The sequence below is a fragment of the Halichoerus grypus genome, chromosome 7 (genome assembly GCF_964656455.1).
Source record: "Halichoerus grypus chromosome 7, mHalGry1.hap1.1, whole genome shotgun sequence".
Classification (NCBI taxonomy): domain Eukaryota; kingdom Metazoa; phylum Chordata; class Mammalia; order Carnivora; family Phocidae; genus Halichoerus; species Halichoerus grypus.
In genome coordinates, this window is record NC_135718.1 from 40,418,746 (window position 1) to 40,442,072 (window position 23,327).

The 23,327-nt window shown below is 36.7% G+C and overlaps 1 protein-coding gene across 4 annotated transcripts in view; it reads right to left on the reverse strand.

Annotated features, from left to right (window-relative positions):
- Nucleotides 1–1,237: 1,237 nt before the first annotated feature.
- Nucleotides 1,238–23,327, reverse strand: part of MAPK8 (mitogen-activated protein kinase 8) — a 111,656-nt gene continuing 89,566 nt past the window's right edge. For 2 of the 4 annotated variants that reach the window (XM_036103164.2, XM_078077466.1), the window contains 7 exons: nucleotides 15,478–15,643; nucleotides 12,194–12,265; nucleotides 10,227–10,409; nucleotides 9,779–9,903; nucleotides 9,170–9,233; nucleotides 5,919–5,996; nucleotides 1,238–4,099 (listed from right to left, as the gene is read on the reverse strand). In XM_036103164.2, coding sequence (XP_035959057.1) covers nucleotides 3,954–4,099; nucleotides 5,919–5,996; nucleotides 9,170–9,233; nucleotides 9,779–9,903; nucleotides 10,227–10,409; nucleotides 12,194–12,265; nucleotides 15,478–15,643 — 834 coding nt within the window. In that variant the 3' untranslated portion in view covers nucleotides 1,238–3,953. Of the gene's footprint in view, nucleotides 4,105–5,918; nucleotides 5,997–9,169; nucleotides 9,234–9,778; nucleotides 9,904–10,226; nucleotides 10,410–11,758; nucleotides 11,831–12,193; nucleotides 12,266–15,477; nucleotides 15,644–23,327 lie in introns of all 4 variants that reach the window. The other 2 variants (XM_036103162.2, XM_078077467.1) reach the window with 2 other exon arrangements.

Sequence of the window (23,327 nt, forward strand, 5' to 3'; positions counted from 1 at the left end):
CTGGTATCACGAGCAGGTTTCTACTTATAAAAACAGACAGTAATAATGTCCAACGAACACATCTAACACAATTTTCCAAGATATACAGTGAAAGATTTTCCACGTGAGTCTCTCTTACTGATGCAAGGTATATATTTTACACACTTACTGGTATTGTGTCAACATTGGCTATAAAGTATTTAACACACATTTATAATTCACACTCAGTAAAGAGCTTACAATAAGGGCAATAGCTTACTTGGGAAAGCATAGAAAATTAGTGTGAGGTAGTTCAATAAAAACCTAGTTTAATTTGTAAATTATTGTGAGAATAGAACATTGTGCAAAACTAATCCACAGGTAATATTTCTCAGAAGTTTCAGGAACGAAGAGAATCTAAACTAGAAATGGCCAGAAATTGTTACTCTTACGAGACTCTCCTTAAGAGCACTTAACTAAGAGCAGTTAGTTTGAAATTAATTAGAACGTTTGTTTTCCTTGTGAGTTTTCTAATCGTACCCCAAACTATACATTTCTGCTTCAATGCCCTTTACCTCTTCATCTTTCTTGCTATTAAGGAAAAATCAGTTTCCTCTGATTCAGGAAAAAGCTAAGAGAGATCATAGAAACACAATGTACACTAACATGTAAAGGATACGGAGGCAACATTTAAGAGGGCTGCTAATGACAGAACAGTGGTGTTTGCTTTTTCTACTGAGAAGAGTTTACTGGGGTTATGGGGCTTCATGCATTCACTCTACAGCTAATGTGTGACTAATGAATAACACTCACAAACTACAACAGTATTTTTGAAAATAGACTATGTCTTTACCTCAAAATGTTGTGCAGGCTTGTGCCTAGGCAACACTGAGTAGTTATGTCTTCATATGTATAGCACATACTGGCCGACAGTGTAAACCAAGTCTTATCTGTAACCCCAAAAAGTTTCACTTGCCCGCTTCTGATCTCACTATCAGACACTGATGTCCTCTTTACCTTCATCTTCTTAGACAAAACAGCAGGATTAACATGGAAGAGAATAATGAAAGGGCTTACAGTAAAGTTTGCTGCTTTGCATACCATCAAGCTTCTCTGTACTATGAAGGGGGCTGTGTGGGTAGCCTCCTCATTTAAGAGGCTGGCATTTCTCTTAGGAAGTCTGGTGTGAAGCACTGTGCCTTGAACCAACCTGGAAGAGTGCATACCAGGAACAATCAGCAGCCAACGGCGTGTGACAAAACGAGAACTGTTCAGCAAACAGTATGAAAGAGTTGAGATGCTCTATTTATGTATATTATAATTAAGCAATCCCAACACCACAATTATTTTACAAATGGTCAGTATATATTAGAGAGTAACAGAGTAGTAACCAGGAAGAACTATGTAGAAAGAATTAGTGTCTCTTTCCTATAAAGCTGAATAATAAAATGATAGAAAGTTGAATAATAAATCAAAATAATTTTCTGACAGTAAGACAATGGGTATATTAAATATATAATGTTGAAAAACCAAAGTTATAAGAGAAGCAAGGTGGCTTTACATAAGTACTGCTTGACAGAAATCTTATTTGTAATTTCTCTTAAAAAAAACAACACACAAATGTTTAAGATGTTTTAAAGGTTCAAAAAGCTTGTAAAATCAAAAGAACCAGTACATCTTTAGCTTAACAGATTTAAGAGACGAGGGAAAGCTGTATTTAGATACTGCATTTTAAAAACCCAGGGCACGCAACAATTAACAAACAGCCTTTGTTTTCAGGATAGAATTTGTTCAGTATTTTAGTCTATGCTAACTAGTAAGAGTTGCTTTTTTCTGCATCAACTGAAGCACGCTGGTTGGCAAGGGGGAGCTGGCATTTAACAAATGATACAGTAAGAACACCTGGTTTTCCTTGCTTAAGCAAGATCTCTAATCAACAGAGATGGCTTACTAGAATCAAACAGAAAATATGGGAAACTTCTGAAAGCATGTCAGCTGTTAAAGTGCAACAGCGAAACAATCTATCCCAGGGAAAATAAAGCTGATTAACTGCCAAATATAAACTAAGAACACACTCATGCTCAAATTTCTGCTAAAATCGTAAATCCAATTCTGTTTCTGTAATTCAAGAGGTGTTATAGTCTCAAAACTCTAATTTGCTTAATAAAATTAACGCACCATGTTGTATGAGTAGAAAAGGGATTGATAAAAAGGCTGACAACTTCAAGAGGCTGGAAATCACGACTTGAAACCGTCAAAAACAAACTTGCTATTTCAAAGGATAGAAAAAGGCTAATGTATTTTAATCCTAAATATTGCACATTAACAATAACCTAAAATACCTAACTCAAAAGGAATTTTGCACTAAATATACGAATAACATGCCAAGCGAACTTTCAGACACTGCATATTGAGATGCACCAGTTCTTGGTCCTGTTGGTCATGAATTCCCATGGGCTTTCTGCCTAGAACCTTGTCATTTACTTAAGTATGCATTTCCTAGTTCATTACATGAAATCCCTCTTGTTCCAAAAATAACAAAAGGTGCCTGGGGGCAATACAGAGAATGTATTTCAGAGATAATGAGACTTCAATGACATTTACTTAAGAATAATTCAGTTGTGGAGAAAGAATCCTGCAGGTATAAAATGTAAACAGTTAACATACACTTGTCAGGAGCAGCACCATTCTTACACTACTCAACATCCACATTGCATGTTTTATTGAAAATCAGGTATAAAAAAACAAAGACTCAGACTAAATAACCACCACTTATGCCTGCTCTGCTCAATGTGAAGAAACAGTCCTTAGAAAATGATATCCTATATATGGCTGTGTGCTACTATTTTCAGATGAACGATATATTGCTCATTTGATACATCACCTACAGAAACTGAAGTAGGCTTTGGAACCTCCCAACAGCTAGTATAAATATGATTATGCTACAGGTAGAATCAAATGGCCAGAAACACCTTGACAACTGGTGCTCAACTGACTGATACTGTGATGGGAAACCAGAAAGGTCCAAGGGCCTGAGGCTGCAGGAAAGGGAAAGACCAGACTCTAGACCACTGCTGGGACCTACAGCCTGAGTAGATTAACTCAGTGTATAGAAAAACAGGCTCATAGCTAGTAGAAGTGAACCATCTGTTTATTTGCATTGAAATGTATTATTCATGAAGTATCCTCTTGACTTTATGTGATCATAAGCTTTGAGCATGCCACAAATTTGCAGAAAATACCATATTCTTTTTACTTTACTTTTGTTGTGTGCGGTGGGGGAATAGGAGGACGGTAGTAGACGCCCAGCATCTTCAGAGACATGCTCTGAGTTACTCTGCCATTTAGATGATGGGGCTTTTGCCAAAAAACAATGTAAGATACCTACCAACTGTTGTAATTAAATTAGGATTGGCAAGTAGCAAATATTGGAGGTTTTTTAACACGTTCATCATTTACAGTAGTTATTCCTGAATACAACTGGCTACAGGTTATTTTCCCTCATTCCTCTGGGGTTATTTCATTGATAAGCACATAACCCTGAAGGATAACATCATGAACAAAACATTTGAAATAAAGTTCTAATAAAAAAACTATAAAAATCTTAAATAATTCATGATATAGGCAAGTCACCACATAATAGTTGCTTTGATAAACAAAATCTTACAAATTCAGTAAAAAAAAAAAATCAGCAGCATAAGATAAAGCAAATATGCAAAAATTTTAAACCATGATAAAATAATTAGGTTTACATTATACAGTTAATTACAGCGAAAATACAATACAGTTTTGTTGCTGTTTTAAAACACAACTTAAGTTTTAAATTACATCACTTGAAATTAAAAAAAATAAACTACTTTACTACAAAATGAATTCTACATTTTTGAAAATCACTCAAAAATAAGACCACTGAATTGTTTTCAAAGTAGTTCTATCAATGACTCAATGACTCCCCACCTCCCCCACCCTACCCCCCCACCCCGAGGCCCAAGTAGTCATCTACAGCAGCCCAGAGGTCCGGCTGACGCTTCTAGACTGCTGTCTGTGTCTGAGGCCAAAGTTGGATCTGTTGACATTGAAGACACATCATTGACAGACGATGATGACGATGGATGCTGAGAGCCATTGATCACTGCTGCACCTGTGCTATGAGAAACAAAACAGCAAATCAGTTGCAGACAGAGTTGCACACCGAGCTACCTATACTGTACTGGCTACCTCTAGTGGTCAATAATTTTTTTCCTCTTGGCTTTGAAAAGGCTCATTAGGTTGTGCGTGAATAATACTGATAATACATGGAAGACTGTACTGCATTTTGTTGGAGAGAGGATCTCAAAGAGATATATGACCCACAAAGTTAAAAACTACTGCCTGCCCTACTAAAAATGACTTATCTTCTCACTGTAAACTCCAAACAGTATTCTGGTACATCTTTTTTTTTTTTTTTTTTAAGATTTTATTCATTTATTTGAGAGAGAGGGGAAGAGACCACATGAGTGGGAGGAGGGGCAGAGGGAGTGGGACAAGCAGACTCCTGGCTGAGCAGGGAGCCCAACTTGGGGCTCCATCCCAGTACCCTGAGGTCAAAACCTGAGCTGAAGTCAAAGTCAAGACATGTATCCTACTGAGCCACCCAGGTGCCCCCTGGTCATCTTGTTTTAAAGCAAAAGCCAAGACAAAGGCTAAAATCATTTTAAAAGAAAGGGCCTTAGAGTTCAACTGTCCCAGTTTGCCTGAGGTTATATGACTTGCCAGGGTCACTAAAATGCCCTAGTCTTGTTATTTTTACTCTAATGAATACTTGATAAAAGCAAATATGATTTATTAAACAGATCAAGTAGGGGAAGACTGGGGTGCCTGGGTGGCTCAGTTGGTTAAGCGTCTGCCTTTGGCTCAGGTCATGATCCCGGGGTCCTGGGATCGAGTCCCGCGTCAGGCTCCCAGCTCAGCGGGGAGGCTGCTTCTCCCTCTCCCTCTGTGCTCTCACTCTTTCTCTCCCTCAAGTAAATAAATAAAATATTTTTTAAAAAAAAGTAGGGGAAGACTGTTTCCTTTAGTGAAAGTATAGCTAAGAAGCATTTACTGGATTAAAAAAAAACAAACAGGAATATATAACCAATAGAGAAATCCTTTCAAGGGAGTTGGGTTAGGAAATGGGAGGGAATGTCATGGGGGGTGGGAAGTATGTTAAAGGTGATTCATGTTCTAGGTAAGTACTTTTTTATGGTATTTCTGAACTATGTGATCACTAAATAAGGGTCATTCCAAATTTGAGTTTATTAAATAATTCAAGTTATACAATAGTTCTTAACACATTTATGGAATAAAAGCAATGGTTTCCAAATTGAGCAGTAAGAATTTTTAGCGCTGAATTTTAGGCACTGAAGGATGCTAAAAACAAAGCCAGTTGATGGACTCTGAGAAACAAACTGAGGGTTTTAGAGGGGAAGGGGTGGGGGGGGGTGGGTTAGCCTGGTGATGGGTATTAAGAAGGGCATGTATTGCATGGAGCACTGGGTGTTATATGCAAACAATGAATCATGGACCACTACATCAAAAACTAATGATGTACTGTATGGTGACTAACAATAAAAAAACAAACAATCAAAGCCGGTTGAAAACCACTGCTCCAGAACCCAGCATCTCAGTGTTTGAAATTATCCTACTATTCTGTCTAATGATGAACAATAAACACTTTGGAATACAAAAGGTCCTCTGAGAGCTTGTCTTCAAATGCAACAAGGAAATAGCCAGGGGCATGGGAATAGGCAAATCTTTAATTAGTATGATGTATTGGTACAACAGTGTACCAGTGCTTTCAAATTTAACTACCCAAGTTGTATTCCCTATACTTCTTAAACTTTGAACAAGAACCGTGGTAAACTGCAGGATTCATGCAACTGAAGATTACCACAGAAGAAGTAAACTGTAACCTTAACCAAGCTTATATTGTAACCAACCTAAAGGAGAGGGCTGCCCCCTTATAACTCCATTCTTGGTTCTCTCCTCCAAGTCCATAACTTCTTTGTATATCAACTCTGAAAAAGAAGTGAACAAAAACAAACTTTTCAAAAGTCTGAGAGCCAATCTCACAGATATCTACGTTTTAAGTAAAACATTTTTATACACGTTAACTATTTCTAATAGTGTCCTTTCAATGGCAAAGAGTCCCTTAAGTGTCAGTCTGAGATTCAAAGGTGTTAGTAACAATTCCCTGATCTTGAACTATGAACTATACTAAAAGAAAAAAATCTGTGCTATAACTAATGTTTCTAAAGTTGGATTAAGGATAGTGCTTGGGTTAGAAGCCTTATCTTTTTTACTCCACCAGCATTTTGTACTATACCGTATCATCCTACACATCATACTACAAATGCTCAATTCAATCTCAGTGAGGGCTTGAATCACATTTGTCTTATTCACATCTATTTCCTGAGCTGTGGTATAGTCCATCAGGTGCTTATCCAGATATCTGTTAAAAGATTTAAATGCAAGCATGTATGAAAGCTTCTTTAATCAGAATGGAATATAAATACATTTTTATTTTTTAAAAAAGCAGGTAGCTACCCTTCAAATCCTTATGATTTGAAGCATGACATACTATCACAGTCAATATTTCTCCACGGAAATCTTTTTTTTTTACTGTACAGTAGGTGGACTGTTGTGAGCACTGCTCCAACCTGAAGGGAGAGCAGATGCTGTCCTGAGGCCATATGTGCCCCCTGCCCTGTGTTCTTCTATGTCAAGTGTGATGCACCTTGTGGGTCGGAATGTCTACTTCAGAAGAACCTTCTAGTGGATGTTACATCACCATTATTCATCTTCTTTGGGTCATGGAATCCTGTGAGAAGTGCGTAAGAGCAATGAACCCTCTTCTAAGAAAAATGTAACCAGAAAATGTTCAAAGAATTTCAAGGTATCTAATTCCTTAAATTAAGCTGATAAAGAATCTCTGATTATAAGGTAAAGTAAGTGGATATGTCAGAATGAAAAGGAGCTAAAGACAGCTAAGTTTGCTTGCTATGGTAATCTTCTGGTCTTAGAAGGAGGAAAAACAGGAAGTCTGGATAGAGGAAAGAATGGAAGATGCTTTTCTTGAAAGCAACAAAAAGGAATGATAAGTATTTCAAATAGGATTTTTTTTAAAAAAGAGAAAACAACACCCATTTGTGAAGAGGTATTAGGGCATAGGAACCAAAGCTAATTAGGAGTACTAATTACGGAAAACAACCTGTAAGCTAATGGTTCTGGCAATGGATTTTTTTTTCTATTATAATGCTAAAACTCTTAAGTAGATCTTAAAAAAAGGCAGTTTGTGGGTAAATGAGCTGCACTTGGACTAGGAGAAAAAGATACAGAATAAAGGTAAACATGTTTAGAGTAATCCAAAATCACAGATACATCTTTATACACAAACAAAAATACAGCTGACTCTTGAACAACACAGGTTTGAAATGGATGGGTCCACTTATACGTGGATTTTTTTCAACAAATATACGTACAGTACTGTAAATGTATTTTGTCTTATGATTTTCTTAATAACATTTTTTTCTCTAGCTTACTTTATTATAAGAATACAGTATATAATACATATAATATATAAAATATGTGTTCATCAACTATGTTATTAGTAAAGGTTCCAGAAAGCAGCAGGTTATAAGCAGTTGTTTTGGGGTAGTCCAAAGCTCTATGTGAACTTTTGACTGTGTGTGAGTCAGTATCCCAACCCCTGCATTGATGGAAGGGTCAACTGTACTATGTTTCACTAATTTTAAGATGCACTTTTTCCAGTTTAATATCTATGAAATGGAGTTGCATCTTATAATCAATGATGCAGTGCAACTGGCAGTGTTTTCTCTTAGTGGTATAATTATGTGTGTTTTACAATTGGTGGCCTATTAAGATTACAGGAAACACATAAATGTCTATTGTAAATGTAATGATATATAAAAATATCAGGTAAGATATTTTAATACATACTTTGGTCCACAATTACATCCTTGTACATTACTTATTACGTATACAGATGTACTAGGTTCTACTCAATTCTATCATTCTGGTGGGCTCTATAGAGTCTAACTACATGTTTCCCAAAAGTTAACTCAGAGAAAACTAATCTTGGTTATTCCTAAGAAAAAAGAATCAAATTCATTCTTCCCAAATAGATTCATAGATGGATCACCTGTTCAGGTTTATATCTCCCCACTACCTTTAGCCTTTCCAACTATTTAGGTACTTAAGCTCTTAATAACGTCTTTTGTCTCCATTTTAAGATCAGGTAAAGAAGGGACCAAGTGACTTGCCCAAAGTCACGTAGCTAAAAGTGGTCAAACTACTAAATGACAACAAATCAAATGGAAGTAAATAGGATCTAAAAATTGTCTAGCCCCAATGATCCAGTGACTCTTTTAAAGAAAGAAATATTTTAACATTTCTATGACAGTCAGTGCATTATTAACGTTTACCCACATTCACAAAGTAGAACTACTATATTAGATTCACAAAGATTAAAAATTAACTCACTCTGTTGGTTAAGGGTGGGGGTAAAACAGACATTCCTACACAATGCTGACAGAAGTATAAACAGCTAAAATTTCTTTGGAGAATAATTTGGAAATACTTGAAAAATATCCTTTGGCCCAGCAAATCTCCTTGTAGGATTTTTCTTACAGGCATGTTATCACATGTGCACAAGAAGACTGCAGAGTTGTTTGTAACAACAACCTGGACACAACTTAAAGCTCTTCAAGAGGGAGTTGGATACAGAAATTGTGACACAGCCATCAACAGAACACTAATCAGCTATTAAACCAAATAAGCCAGATACGTGGAACAAGACAGAATAATCTCAAAGATAAATGATTTTATCAACAAATCAAGTGTGCACAGTATACCACCATTTGTGATTAACACAGAGTGGGAGAGGAAATGAGGGAGACAGCAAACACAAGTTTGTATATCTGTACACTATGGAAGAACATAAAAATTCCAGAAAGCATCAATGTGTCGGGGTGGGAAACCTGAGAGATTCAGATTAAGTCACGGACAGAAGGAGACTTACTTTCTACTTCTGTAAAAATGTTAATAGTCTTTTTACCAAATATCAGTTATGAATAATAGAAAATATTTTTAATTTCCTTCACATGAATAAATCAACATAAAGATCCATAAGCTCTTCCAGTTTCATCTCTAAGAATCTGGTGAATGTTACCTTTCCATTCTTCTATTGTATGTTCCCTTTCATCTAACTGCTTGTCAGGTATCTTTGGTGGTGGCTGAAAAACACAAGGCAACAATAATTGAGTCAGTTTATTGGTAGTATATAAATTCTTTATAATTATTTGAATTATTAGCCAGGCAGAGACTTTCAAAAATACATCATTAGACCAACACTGACCAATCACCAACAGCCTTCTTATGTAGAAACTAGTTTTGGATGACATTTTCACAACAGGAAAAAAGATGTTTAACTCTCTTTTTCTTTTCTTCTAGTTTTTGAAATTGTCACATTTACATCACAGAATTGTGCTATGCTTTGGACACAACAGTCTGTTTTGTAACTAAACTAGTCAGAATGTTCTCCCAAAGTGCTCAACATTCTAGCGCATCATGTACCAAGGCAAAAAGGCAAGAAATAGTGGGATGTAACTTTATTTTGTGTGGAGGGTGCTTGGATATGCTCATTAACTTAAGATACTATTCATGCAAAAACAGAAAAACACCATAATCATTTATGTATATTTTTATTTAAAATTAAAAAATTTCCTCCAAACCTAACTTTAATTCAATATATTCTTCAAACATTAAGAAAAGAACTTACAGCTTCTGCTTCAGAAGGATCATACCAAACATTGATATACGGGTGCTGGAGAGCTTCATCTACAGAGATCCTTTTAGATGCATCAATTACCAGCATTTTGGATAACAAATCCCTTGCCTGACTGGCTGTAAAAAAAAATGATGTTAATGTACATGTATTTCATAAAAGTTTTTAAATTATCATAAATTTTAGAAACTTGAAACTATCATTTATCAAAAAGTAAATGTTTTAAAAAGAATAGATTTTACTATAAAATCAGGTCATACATATGATTTAAAAAACAGAACTACAAAAAAATAAAAATAAAATAAAATAACAAAAATTTAACTAAAACCTTTCCCTTTTTTCCCCCACCCCGAGAGAACGCTGGGTTATATCCCTTAAGAACATAAACACACACACACACACACCCCAAATGGGACTAAATATACATATTTATAAAAAGTACCTTTAAGTTTGTTGTGTTCCGAGTCAGCTGGGAAAAGTACATCGGGGAAGAGTTTCTCAAAGCTGTATCCAGCATACTTAGGTCTGTTTTCAACATAAGTCCTTACTGTTGGCTGTAGTTTCTTCATGAATTCAGGGCATGGTGTTCCAAGCTGTTCAATAACTTTATTCCACTGATCAATATCTAATATCAAGTAGCTAAGAAAAATACTCTGTATCTAATGTTCAACACATTAGCCATATCTATATTAAAATAACAAGAAAACGGCAATTTAAAAAATCCTAAGAAAAGAATGTGGCAGTTATAAATCTTCTCTTACAGCCACCTTGTAAAAGGCAATGACTGTAGATACAAAGTATCAATAAATAAGCTTTGTTAACCTTATTGTGTGTGTGTGTGTGTGTGTGTGTGTGTGTGTCTACTAATACTGATTTTACCATTAAAACAGAAGCTTAAACCCACAAATTCTAAATACAAATGGTAAGTGACTCAAGGAATAATGACAATTACTACCTACAGGGACTCTAAATTTAAACTGTACATAATTCTAGAATACAAAATCTGTCTTTTGTTCCAGCTTATCAGAAAATGTGAATGCATTTCCTGGAGGATAAGAAATATTTATTATCTGTCCTATATTTTTTTGTTTTCTGCACTAACAGAAAATAACCACTAGCAATAAAAATGATGGCTTTAACAAAAGTGGCATTTTCTTTTGCCATTCTTTGTTTAGCTTATGTTAATTAAAATGTTTTTAAAGCTCTGAAACCTAAGAAAATGAGTCTGCGTTTTGGTAAGTTGTGAGGTTAAGATTCCCTGGTCTTTTTCATCCTAGTTTTTATATTCCAAGTCCTCCCTGCAGACTAACTCAAACTTTCCTACTATAACCCAGTGAGTACGGTTTTTCCCATTCCTCCTCCTATAACAATTCTAAGTGTTACTAACTGATAAACACATAACAGATCACTGTTAATATAAATACTGAAACTAGTCAGATGAACAAAAAGAATGAATCCAAATCTACTCACAATATAAAACTATTACTGCTAAAATTCTCAGATGAAAAAATCAGTATGTTATGTTGAGCAATGAGACAACAACCAAAAGACACAAAACACAAAGAACATTAACAAAAGAGGAGGTGGTTGGGGGAACAAAACAAAAGGATGAACAGAAGCAACAGACAATTCTAAAATTCATATTAAGTCCTAAGTACTTCTAGACTTCCTCAAGTGTATAATTATTAGAAATTTTAATGCAAGCCATGATTTTTGATTTAGGTTAAATAAATCAACTCAAAGCCAGCAAGTAATTGTGGATAATTAACTTGAGCAGTTGTCAGAATTAACATATAAAACAATAAATGAGGGAAAGGAAAGTCTATGTCAAATAGCAGGTGGTATTTTGAAAGAGTAATTTAACAATACTTCATTATCAGGGAGAGACAAAAATACATTACACCTGACCAAGCTGAAGTGCTACCATACATTTTGACCTTCAGAAACTACATTTTAGGCCAAAGATAAGGATACGATCTGTACCTGGGAACAAAACACCACCTTTGATCATTTCTCCCATGATGCACCCAACTGACCAAATGTCAACTGAAAACAAAATGCAATGACATTAACATAAAGATTTTGGTTAAAATAAAAAAAAAATATTTAAACATTAAAAAAAATCACATACACCATGTATACTTTAAAATTATAGAAAGCAGTATAAAATAAAAATGAATGACAGTGAATGTGCTCTAACTACCAGCAGAGACTGTATGTCCTACTGCCAGATGCAGCCTACAAATATTTCAGCTTCTTGTCTCAACAATTTTTGAACTATAACAGCCACAAACTTTACATTTGTTTAAAGAAACCCATATATATGAATGTACCATATTTATTTTCATTAGAGAATATAAGGAAGTTCATCACCTAACTAATTTAACTGCTGCAGCAGCACAAGGATACAGTCCCTTCCTGGAAAGAGGATTTTGTGGCAAACCATTTCTCCCATAATGCACCCCACAGACCATAAATCCACTATATGTTTGCAGCACAAAAGAAGGAAAAGCAAAGCAAAAGGTCGTTAAAATCAAAGAAGCATAATATGACTGCATTATATAAAAACTGCAAAACATCACAAAAAGAAAAAAGTGATTTTAATTTTAGCTAATGGAATAATTTAAAACACAAAATATTTTTCAAAAGGCTTTGATTCACAAAAGCAAATGTGAAGTGTAGCCTTTTAACTACATATCTAATTTTAAAGTGAGAGCTATGCACAGAAATCACGTAACTGAAAAACCTATAAATTTTGTCTCTAAAAATTGTTCATAAAATATGAAACAGAACCGAACACATCTTTTCAAATAAGGCTGAAAATGAACACGAGGCAGCAAAATTTAAATAATAAAATCTTGACGCTATTTTGAGGTTCAACTGTGCATTATACTCTCTCTTTAAGTCAAATAAAAGAAAAAAGCATGAGCAGAAATAATCTAGTATATTAAAATATTTAACAGAAAGAATGTGTTTCTATGAGTCATTACAATTAAAAAGTTAATCAAAAGCTCTTCAGAAATTTTCAAACTGGATTTCAAACTGGATAAATTTATTTGAGAAGTCCTATGTTTATTCTGAATTGAGTTACTATTTTCTTGGCAATGTCACAATACATTTACCCTATTATCCCAAAAGGAACAAGTGCATAGAAAATGAACAAATAATCAATGAACAAAACTTCATAAAAGAAGTATATTTTATATGTTTTCCACGTAAGGTTTTTTAAACCCATAAAACCAAACTGCTTTCGTTTAAGAAGTTAGTTTTAGTTGGATATAATATGAAAGCTCCCACAGATTTATCTACATGGAGTCTCCTTGTTGACTTACTGACCCTCATCAACTTTTAATGGGAGCTCTCAATGCTGGAAATAATCTGCTAGACAAAGAAAATGGCAATTTGGAAATCTCCACCTGGTTCACTAATACACCCTGACATTTTATATCTTTGGTTTGAAAATTTGGTTAAAAAAAAAAGGAGAGGAGGTAGCTAGATCCATTGTGGTGATCACTTCATAATGTATATATAAAGACTGAATTACTATGATGTACACTTGAAACATAATATTGTATGCCTACTATATACTTCAATTTAAAAAAAAGGAGAGTAGGTGGTTGCAGTTTAATAGAAGAGGGGAAGAATAAGCAATTTAAAAAGAAAGCCTTAGAAACTTGCATATGTTTTTGAAGTTTCAAGGTCCTTTTTAAGAGCAAAAGAAGAAAGGGGAAGAAGTAAGTGTTAGGGAGAAGTGCCCATGCTGGTGGACTTATGAAATTAGAAGTCTGTACTTTCTAATGTACTCATAAAGAGACTGCCAGCTCATTACAGAATCTTTGTAACAAAGGTGGGAATAAATTTTGGAAATCCTGTAGAACTAAAGTTTCTCTAAAATTTCATATTAAAATTCATATGACTCTATATGATTCAACTTTCAAGAATAAAATTTTAGAGGAAAAGGTAATACTCATAAATCAGTTCAGAGAACAATTTTTTTCCAAGGTTTTCATTTTTGGAATAAATCTACCACAATAAATTTCCCTATAGATTTTAAAGAAGAGCAAACTTTAAATATCCAGGACGTAATTTATGCAGGTGACCTTAAGAAAAACATATTTTTAAACAAATTTCAAAATCTGCAAGCATGAGAAGATATTGCCTGGGTTAGTGAAGACTTTCTCAAAATATGGTGTGCCTGATTCAAACACAAAACTAGCTTTAAATGGTCTAACTGCTTAGTCTATTAGGCAGTTTAAATATATTCCATTATATTACAGTTCGTAAAAAGCTTTACGGTAGCTTGCAATAAAAGACAAAACAAAGTTGTTAAAACAAGTGGGAGTGGGATGTTACCGAAAGAAGGAAGTTCTAATGTTTAACCTTATTGTTATCATGATTAAGCATTACATTCGACTTTGTTTCCTGAGGCAAAAATGGGCAATAAAGTGATCTATACAATTCCTATCTAAGACAGGAAAGCATGTCAATTCTTTATGATAGTTTCTCTTGGTGCTAATTTCTGGTAGGAAGCTATCACTAAGATCACATTTATAGGACACTGAGTGACAGTATCTGTGACAATTGATAGCTTTATAGCAAATGCAAAAGTAATCTTTATGATGGTCACTGAAAGTCTCATTTCTCAAAAGAGTCTAATACTAAATCCAACTCACTGAATTCTAAGGTATAAAACAATTTTAGAGAGTAAGAAAAAACAGCATGTTAAAGAAAATAATCATAAATATTTGAAGTATTTGTTTTTAATTAATTCAGAAAAGTAAAGGAAATTAAGCTAAAATCCTCAGTTCAATGTTGTCTTTTATAAAAACGAATCTTGAAGATTAATAAGAGTTTCTTGATTCAAAGTGAACTGCTGTTCCAGATTCCTTACTAAAAAAAAAAAAAAAACATCTAGGTCCTATTCTAGGGAGTATTTTCGATGAAATGACCACATTTTAAAAGTTACAGTTTAAGTCCATAATAATCCTGTGTAGATTTATTTATGTCCTAAATATCTGCGATTCAACAAAACTTCTTAAGTTACATGTATGTACATATATATATAACATTTTAAAACATACGTGAACTACATGCCTGATCATTTTCTTCAACCTTGATTCTAATGCTGAAATATTTAATTGAATATACCCACATATAATAATGCCATTTCTTTAAGGTGGGACACAAGGCTCTGATGAAACACTGTTTCTTCCAAAAGATCACCTTAATTATCCATCAGCTTTGCAGAATGGCCTCACTGTAGCTCTTAAAGTTTACACTAAGTGCTATAACTTTAGTTTCATACGTTTAGAAATAGGTTCAAACATCACTAATGCAAAGTAGGATTATTACTAAAGATAAACTGTCAGTCCACCATATACTTCCTTGAGCCCGTTAGAAATACTCATTTTCAAGTTATAGGCAAGCAAATGGCATTACGTTCTGTTTTAGGAGCCACTGCAACAAATCCTTTATCCAGCTGTAGTGTTGATAGTTATGTACTTATATTTAAATAAACAGGGGCCCCAAGTTTTTCCAAACATTTATGACAAAATTTATAGTTACTTTCAAACTTGTGATAAACATTTCAGTGATACATTTAACTTCTATGCACTTCAGCTTAAAAATTTTACATAAGAAATCTGATAAACAAAAGCAAATAACAGTATTTCAAGTAAATAGTGTTTGCTGACCGTTTTCTTTGTAGCCCATCCCTAGGATGACCTCAGGTGCTCTGTAGTAGCGAGTCACTACGTAAGGTGTCATCATAAAACTAGTTCCTGCAGTCCTGGCCAGTCCAAAGTCAAGAATCTTCAAAGTGCAGTCTGATTTTACCACTATATTACTGGGCTTTAAGTCCTTCAAAATATTAAAAACAAAGAAATGACTGCTATGATATATATAAACATTTTACAGTTTACAGGTTATTAGATCACTTTTTTAAAAAAAGATTTTATTTATTTATTTGAGAGAGAGAGAGAGGAAGTGTGTGAGTGAGCAGGGGGTGGGGCAGAGGGAGAGAGAGAATCCCAAGCAGACTCCCTGCTGAGCAGGGAACCTGAAATGGGGCTCCACCCCACGACCCTGAGATCATGACCGGAGCTGAAATCAAGTCAGATGCTTAACCCACTGAGCCACCCAGGTGTCCCATTATTAGATTACTTATAAAACAATTCATGATAACTGTTGTAGTTTCTCTCATTATAATCAACATCACACTGCTCAGATTCATCGTAACAGGCAATGTTGAGAAATTAGCTTGATGGCATTTTTCACTTATGAATACCTACATACAGATTAATTTGTAATGTTTTATTTTCTAGAAATTATGATTAGCTAGAAATTTTCAATCAAGTGCAATAAAAGCAGTTTGTAAGGCATTTCAAAGTTATTATAGTAAAAGAAAGAGAATCCTAAGTTAGCATTTATGCTCACTTGTATACTAAATTACCATATTTTTTAAAAATCTCATTTTAGGGCTGCCCAGGTGGCTCAGTTGGTTGAGTGTCCAACTCTTGATTTTGGCTCAGGTCGTGATCTCAGAGTCATGGATTCAAGCCCTGCATCGGGTTCCACACTCAGCGGGGAATCTGCTTGAGATTCTCCCTCTCCCTCTGCCCCTCCCCCTGCTAGCGTGTTCTCTCCCTCTCAAATAAAATCTTTTTAAAAAAGATTTTATTTGAGGGCGCCTGGGTGGCTCAGTTGGTTAAGCGACTGTCTTCGGCTCAGGTCATGATCCTGGAGTCCCTGGATCGAGTCCCGCATCGGGTTCCCTGCTCAGCAGGGAGTCTGCTTCTCCCTCTGACCCTCCCCCCTCTCATGTGCTCTCTCTCTCAAATAAATAAATAAAATCTTTAAAAAAAAAAAAAAAAAAAAAAAAAAGATTTTATTTGAGAGAGAGAACGAGTGGGGAGGGGAGGAGCAGAGGGAGAGGGAGAATCTCAAGCAGACTCCCCGCTGAGTGTGGAACCCGATGCAGGGCTTGATTCTAGGAACCTGAGATCACGACCTGAGCTGAAGGCAGATGCTTAACCGACTGAGCCATCCAGGCGCCCCCCAAAAATCTCATTTTAAAGTCACAGTAAGCTTTATATAGATATTACAAGTCAACAATGGGTCATTCCATGTCAATCCAAGCAAATGTCATTTGACCTTTCAAACCGGCAGACTTTCAATTCTAAAGGACTGAAATGGTCATTATCAGTCTTTCCATAACTGGATTCCCACTTGAAATTACACAAATTTGTTCATAAAATTGTCATCTGCCCATGGAAGTCGGACACCACTGTCTTGGTGCCACTAATCCATAAAATTACTTGCTGTTGATGCTACTAAATAATGTCCTTGTGAAGAATTTTCCACCTAACCCAACCTTAAGGAATTCTGTGTTATGATCGTTAAAAGGCATTCATGACTTCAAGTCCAACACACTGCCTGTTAGCTCCGATGAATCTTATTATGAACCAAGAAACCAAAGAAAGCAAGCACAGTATATCCACACCACAAAACCATTCCATTACTGGTACTGACAAGTAGTATATAACATTCAATGCCAGTGATTAATACAAAAGAAAAAAAGCTGGCCTGAAAGACAGTTTACACTTTTGTAACGTTTGCATCCAGAAAATAACATATCTTGTCTTTAGCATATTTTGACAGGTGATCATGAATGGGTTTAGAAGATATGTAATCTAAGGGATTTTTCAAGTTAAAAACAGGTATCAACAGGCTTAGTGAAATAGAAGATGAAAATTTTCATTATTGCTATTCTGTAAATATAAACTGAACATTATTTACAAAATACATTATCTCAGCAAAGTAACACAGCCTGTTCAAGAATTACATATTGCAAGCTTTGACACTACTTCAGTATCTACTGTGATGGGTAAAGATTAATGGCTCTTTATACTACTGCATTCTAGCCTAGAGATAAGATTTCAACCTTAAACACTTTATTTTGGAAAGATTAAGAGCACAATACTTTTTTAGAAATATTTTTTATCAAGAAAAAACAGTCAAAAAAATGCTTCAAAGAATATTACCTGAAATTCATCTTTGTATATCAATCTATACCTTTCTACAGATGTTAGTAACATTGTTAATTATATATGAGAAGAATAAGTGAACTTGTATAAATTTGTGGCAGAGGAAGTAGAACTAACCTAATATTCCGACTTCTCCCCCCAAATTTTTCAGCTTCCTTACATGCAGGAACTAACTGTGATTAGTTCTAGTCAATAGGACGGGAGCGGGAGCGAAGAACAGAAGGGCCATGCACAACATCCTGTCGTCTCTTCCTCTGCTTTGTTGATTAGTACCATTCCAGGTAGTGGATCTTCCGTCAGCCCAGGTTGTTGAGCACCTAAGTAAGGCAGAATCCTTACCCTACCATGATCTACCCTGGACATGTAGTGTGGAAAATAAACCTTAGTTGTGTTAAGCTACTACGAATTTAGGGTTTATTTGTTACCTTGGCATAGCCTAGTGGTAACGCTGTTATTTATAATAAGAAGTGTGTATTTGGTCTTTGTCCCAATTACAGGCACACAGCTCCTAAAACCCTTAGAATTACCTAAAAGGTAAGAGCAATAAAGGTGAAAGGAGTGCCTTTTGTTATTCATAAGAAGTCCCTTTCCGGGCACCTGGGTGGCTCAGTCAGTTGAGCATGGGCCTCTTGATTTTGGCTCAGGTCTCAGAGTTGTGAAACTGAGCCCCATATGTCTGGCTCCATGCTGGGCATGGAGCCTGCCTAAGATTCTCTCTCTCTCTCCCTCTACCTCTGTACCACCTCCTCCTGCACCCCTGTACTCCTGCTCCTACCACAGTTTACGTTAATGAGGTGACTTCTGGAAAGTTTCAAAGGATGGGGGTTGATTGCCAGGAGAAACAACAAAGTAATTAAAGGGTTGGAACTTTCAGCATTTCCTACCCCAAACCTCCAGGGAGTGGAGAGGGCTAAAGACTGAGTTCCATCATCAAAGGCCAATGATTTAATCAATCATGCCAGGTAGTGAAGTCTCCATAAAAAACCAAAAGGACTGGTAAGGAGAACTTGCAGGTTGGTGAACATGCATAAATGCTGGGAGACTGGTGCACCCAGAAAGGGCATGGAAGCTCTGGCCCCTTCCCATTTACCTTCCCCAATACATTTCTCCATTTGGCTGTTTCTGGTTATGTCCTTTGTAATAAACTGGTAATCTAGTAAGTAAAATGTTCTCCTGATTTCTGTGAGCCACTCTAGCAAATTAATTGAGCCTGAGGAGGGGGGTTTTGCAAACCTCTGAATTACAACCAGTAGGTCAAAACCACAGATAACAACCTGGGTTTGAGATGGCATCTGAACAGCAGGCACTTGTAGAACTGATCCCTTAACCTGTTGGATCTGATGCTATCCAGGTAGGTAATATCAGGACTAAGTTAAAATACAAGATCCCCAGCCGGTGTCCAGAGAACCTGAGACTTGTTTGGTGTGGGAAAAACTACCACACATTTAGTGTTAGAAGTAATAATGTAAGAGTAAAGGAGACACCTAGAAATGTTTTTCCTTTATACTAGTCTAACACTGACCTTAGTGCCAGAAGTGGGATGTTACTATTATAAACACAGGATCACAGCTTAGCAGTTTGATCAGCAGGCAGCAGGGAAACTAATACCAGAGGTTGGATAGGTGATCCAGGTTATATAATAGCAATACACTTCATGATACCGCCCCTTGCAATCACTTGGAAAGCACAACACTTGCATAATGAACCTGAAACTCTAGAACAAGGGTTAACAAATTAAGGCCTGTCTGTTTTTGTGAAGAAAGTTTTATTAGAACACAGTCCTGCCCATTTAATCACTTACTGTATACAGCTGCTTCTGTGTTACAATGGCAGAGTTGAATAGCTGTGAGACTCTATCATCTGCAAAGCCTAAAATATTTACTGTCAAGCCTTTATAGAAAAAGTTAGCTGACCCCTGCTCTAGAAGAGATTGGAAAGCAAAACTTTAGTAGTGTGTTGGTGGCTACTAGCTGCATTTGAAAGAACTGGCCACTTTAAAAGCAGAAATGAACGGGAACCAGAATCTAGAATTTCAGGACCTTGCCATTCTAGAAAAGTTAAATGCTACTAAACCCTTAAAAAAAAATGGCAGACTGTCCCGTAAATCTCTCCCCCACCCAACCCAGGATATAGATGTTCCTTGACTTCATGATGGGGTTATGTCCCAATAAACCCTCACAAGTTGAAAACATCGTAAGTTGAAAATGCATTTAATACACCTAACCTACTGAACATCATAGTTTAGGCTAGCCTACCTTAAACATGCTCAGAACACTTACCTTAGCCTATGGATGGGTAAAATCATCTGATGCAAACCCTATTTTATAATAAAGTTGTTGGAGTATCTCACGTAATTTATTGAGTAGTGTCCCGAAAGTGAAAATCAGGATGACTGTTTGGGCACAGAATACTTGTAAGTGTAGCGGTTGTTCACCCTGTGACTACCTGGCTGGCTGGGAGCTGCGGCTCACCGCTGCTGCTCAGCCACATAAGACAGTAGCGTCCTACATACTGCTAACCCCGGCAAAGTGTGAAATGTGTATCACTTTTTACACCACTGTAAAGTCGAAAAATTAGGTTGAGTCTACGGCCATACCACCCTGAACGCGCCCGATCTCGTCTGAAAAATTAGGTTGAACCACCATAAGTAGGGGACCATCTGTACTCCTCCATTTTATTAATGAGTCTTGACAGATGACTTGTTTAGGCAATGGAAAGTGAGGGAATATGATGTTCACCAAATCTGAAAAAGTTTTCAATATGCTTGATTTAGCTTGGCTCTTGCTCCGCTATCTTTCGCCATGAGAAAACGATGTGCCCCAGGGAGGCACTCCTTCGGCCTGAACAAGGGCAAACCCTGAATCTGACCCCATGATCTGGAGCAGTGCCACACAACCAACCTGCAGACCCCTGAGCAAGCAATGAACGTTATGTTAAGCCATCGATACCTTGGATTTGTTTTCCGTGCATCACTTCCACTTAATAATCCTGAAAACCTCTGAGGGAAAAAGAGCTGTACATTCTTTCAGTTGATGAAAATGCCTTAGACTTGCCAACAGAAGCCTGAAAGCTTAAAGGTAGACATTAAGTCAAAGAATACAGAGCCAGTGACTAACAAATGTGCTCTGAAAATAACTGTAATTAAAAAGCAGCAGCCTCCTAAGTTTCTGAGAGAGCTGTACTATCAAAAAACTATTAGCCTGTGACTTTTCTAGCCTGAGAACAGTGGTTTTCAATTCAGGGCAATTCTGCCCTCAGGGGATAGTTGGCAGTGTTTGGAGACATTTTTGGTTGTCACAATTGGGGAGTATTGGTGGCATCTAGTGGGTAGAGGCCAGGAATGTGCTAAACATTCTACAATGCACAGGACAGCTCCTCAAAAGAAAGAATTCTTCATCCAAAACATCAACAGTGTCCAGATTGAGAAGGACTGCCTTAAAATGACACTAAGGCCCCCAATCTTTTACAGACCATAAGCTAAGAAAGCTGAGCAGCCCCCAAGGAGAACACATTTTCCAATAACCACTTTAGATATATTCAAAAGGATAGTAGAAAAGAAAGACTCTTCACAGAACAGAGCCACAGAGAACAGTGGACAGAGCAATCCTTGCAGAAATGAGATTCAGGGACTAATCAAGGAATATCCCCACCACCCCCACCCCATCCCCAAAGGAAGTGACACTGACAATGTCTGCCCAACAGACTGTCCTTTTTTTAAAAAATAATTTTAAAGATGTATTTATTTATTTCAGAGAGAGTAAGAGAGCCTTAGGCAGAGCGTGAAGCCCAACACAGGGCTTGATCCCACGATGCTGAGATCATGACCTGAGCCGAAACCAAGAGTCAGATGCTTAACCGAGCCCAACACAGTGCCTGACCCCATGATGCTGAGGTCATGACCTGAGCCAAAACCAAGAGTCAGATGCTTAACCGACTGTACCACTCAGGCACCTCTGCCCAACAGAATTTCAAATTACAAATTACAAATAACCAATGACTAAACTTTTCAATTTCCCAAATGGGACGGTTTACTGGATATGAAGTAGGGATTACCATGTATCACTTGGAAATAAATGCCTTGATAGACTAGGACTTCGAGTTATCTCCCCTAAGCAGGGGGTGAGTGTACTACGTGTGGAATAAAGGGAGCAAAGAAATGTTTGATGACCAGAAGGGAAGACTGTGACAGAGACTAATGCTCATGCATGCTGAAGTCTGCCTCTCCACATCTCCCTGTCCCTTATAATTAGGCAGGTCCTCATGTTCTGCCAATGGGCTCAGAGCAGAAGTGATGTGTGTCACTTCCAGGCCAAAGCATAGAAGAGACAGTACATACCACCTGGCTTTCTCTTCCCCTGACACAATGACCAGAACTATGCAGCTGGTGGAGCCTCATTCAGCTTGGGTCTCTGAGTGACTATGTGGAACCCCATTCCCAGCCCTGACTTGTACTAAAACCCTAAGGGATGAAAGTTCAGGTTATTTTACCAAGTAAACGATCTTAGACCAGCAGAGGTATTAGGCTGGGGTGGAGGGTATTTAGACTTAGTAGTAGAGCAGAGAGATGAGTATCAGTTGTGGCCTCAAGACCAGCTTCAGGAGTGGGTGCTGTAGTTTATCCCATTAAACTTCTTGTAAGTGACTCAAGGAACAAACATCAAATAAAATCCTGGAGGAAGAGTTTCCAGAACTTACTGTATGAAGGAAATAGGAACAAGTGGCACCAGAGGTGTCCTATAGTGAGTCCTGTGGTGCCTGTTCTGATCCCTGGTTCAGGATCTCTTCCAGCTGCTAGCAGTATTGGTTGCTGAGTTTTCAGCAAATCTCTCTCCTGGAATTGCCTTCAGCCACAGAGAGCCACTTTTCCAAGGTCATGCTGCTCCTCAAAGTCCAACTGAGTCACCAGCTGAGGACTCTGGAGTGATCGCATCCAATCCAATTTTTCCCTCTGTCCAGTATTTCTTTACTCCCTTAAAGATGTTGATGCTGAGGGGACTCCCCAACAAACTTCTTACACGTATATCTCCATCCTAGAGACTGTTTCCCAGATAGCCTGACCTAAAATAAAGGCACATTCTTCTTCATAAGTAACAGATCCTAGTATGTCTCTTATTAGCTCAAATTTATTATGTAAGTCTTCTATAGTTATACTGTATTTTTACCACTTTATCCATCCACACTAAGGGAGTATGTTAAAATATCCCAATACGATCGTGTTCGGATAATTCTTCTATTTTCCACAGTTTAAGCTTTGTGTATTACAACTCCACTGCATGTATAAAGTTCTTGACAGTTACTTCTCCAAATAGGTGGATTACACCCATTTTCCTCACAAAGTCACTGAAAAATGCTTTGTCCCTGGCCCCACCATATTCAGTGCATTTGATTAAATACAGTCATCCTTGTTCTCATGTTTTATTTTGCCAATACCTTTGCTTTCAGCCTTTGGAAGCTAGCTACAATTGTTTGCATTACAGAAACACATAGTTGGTGGTGGT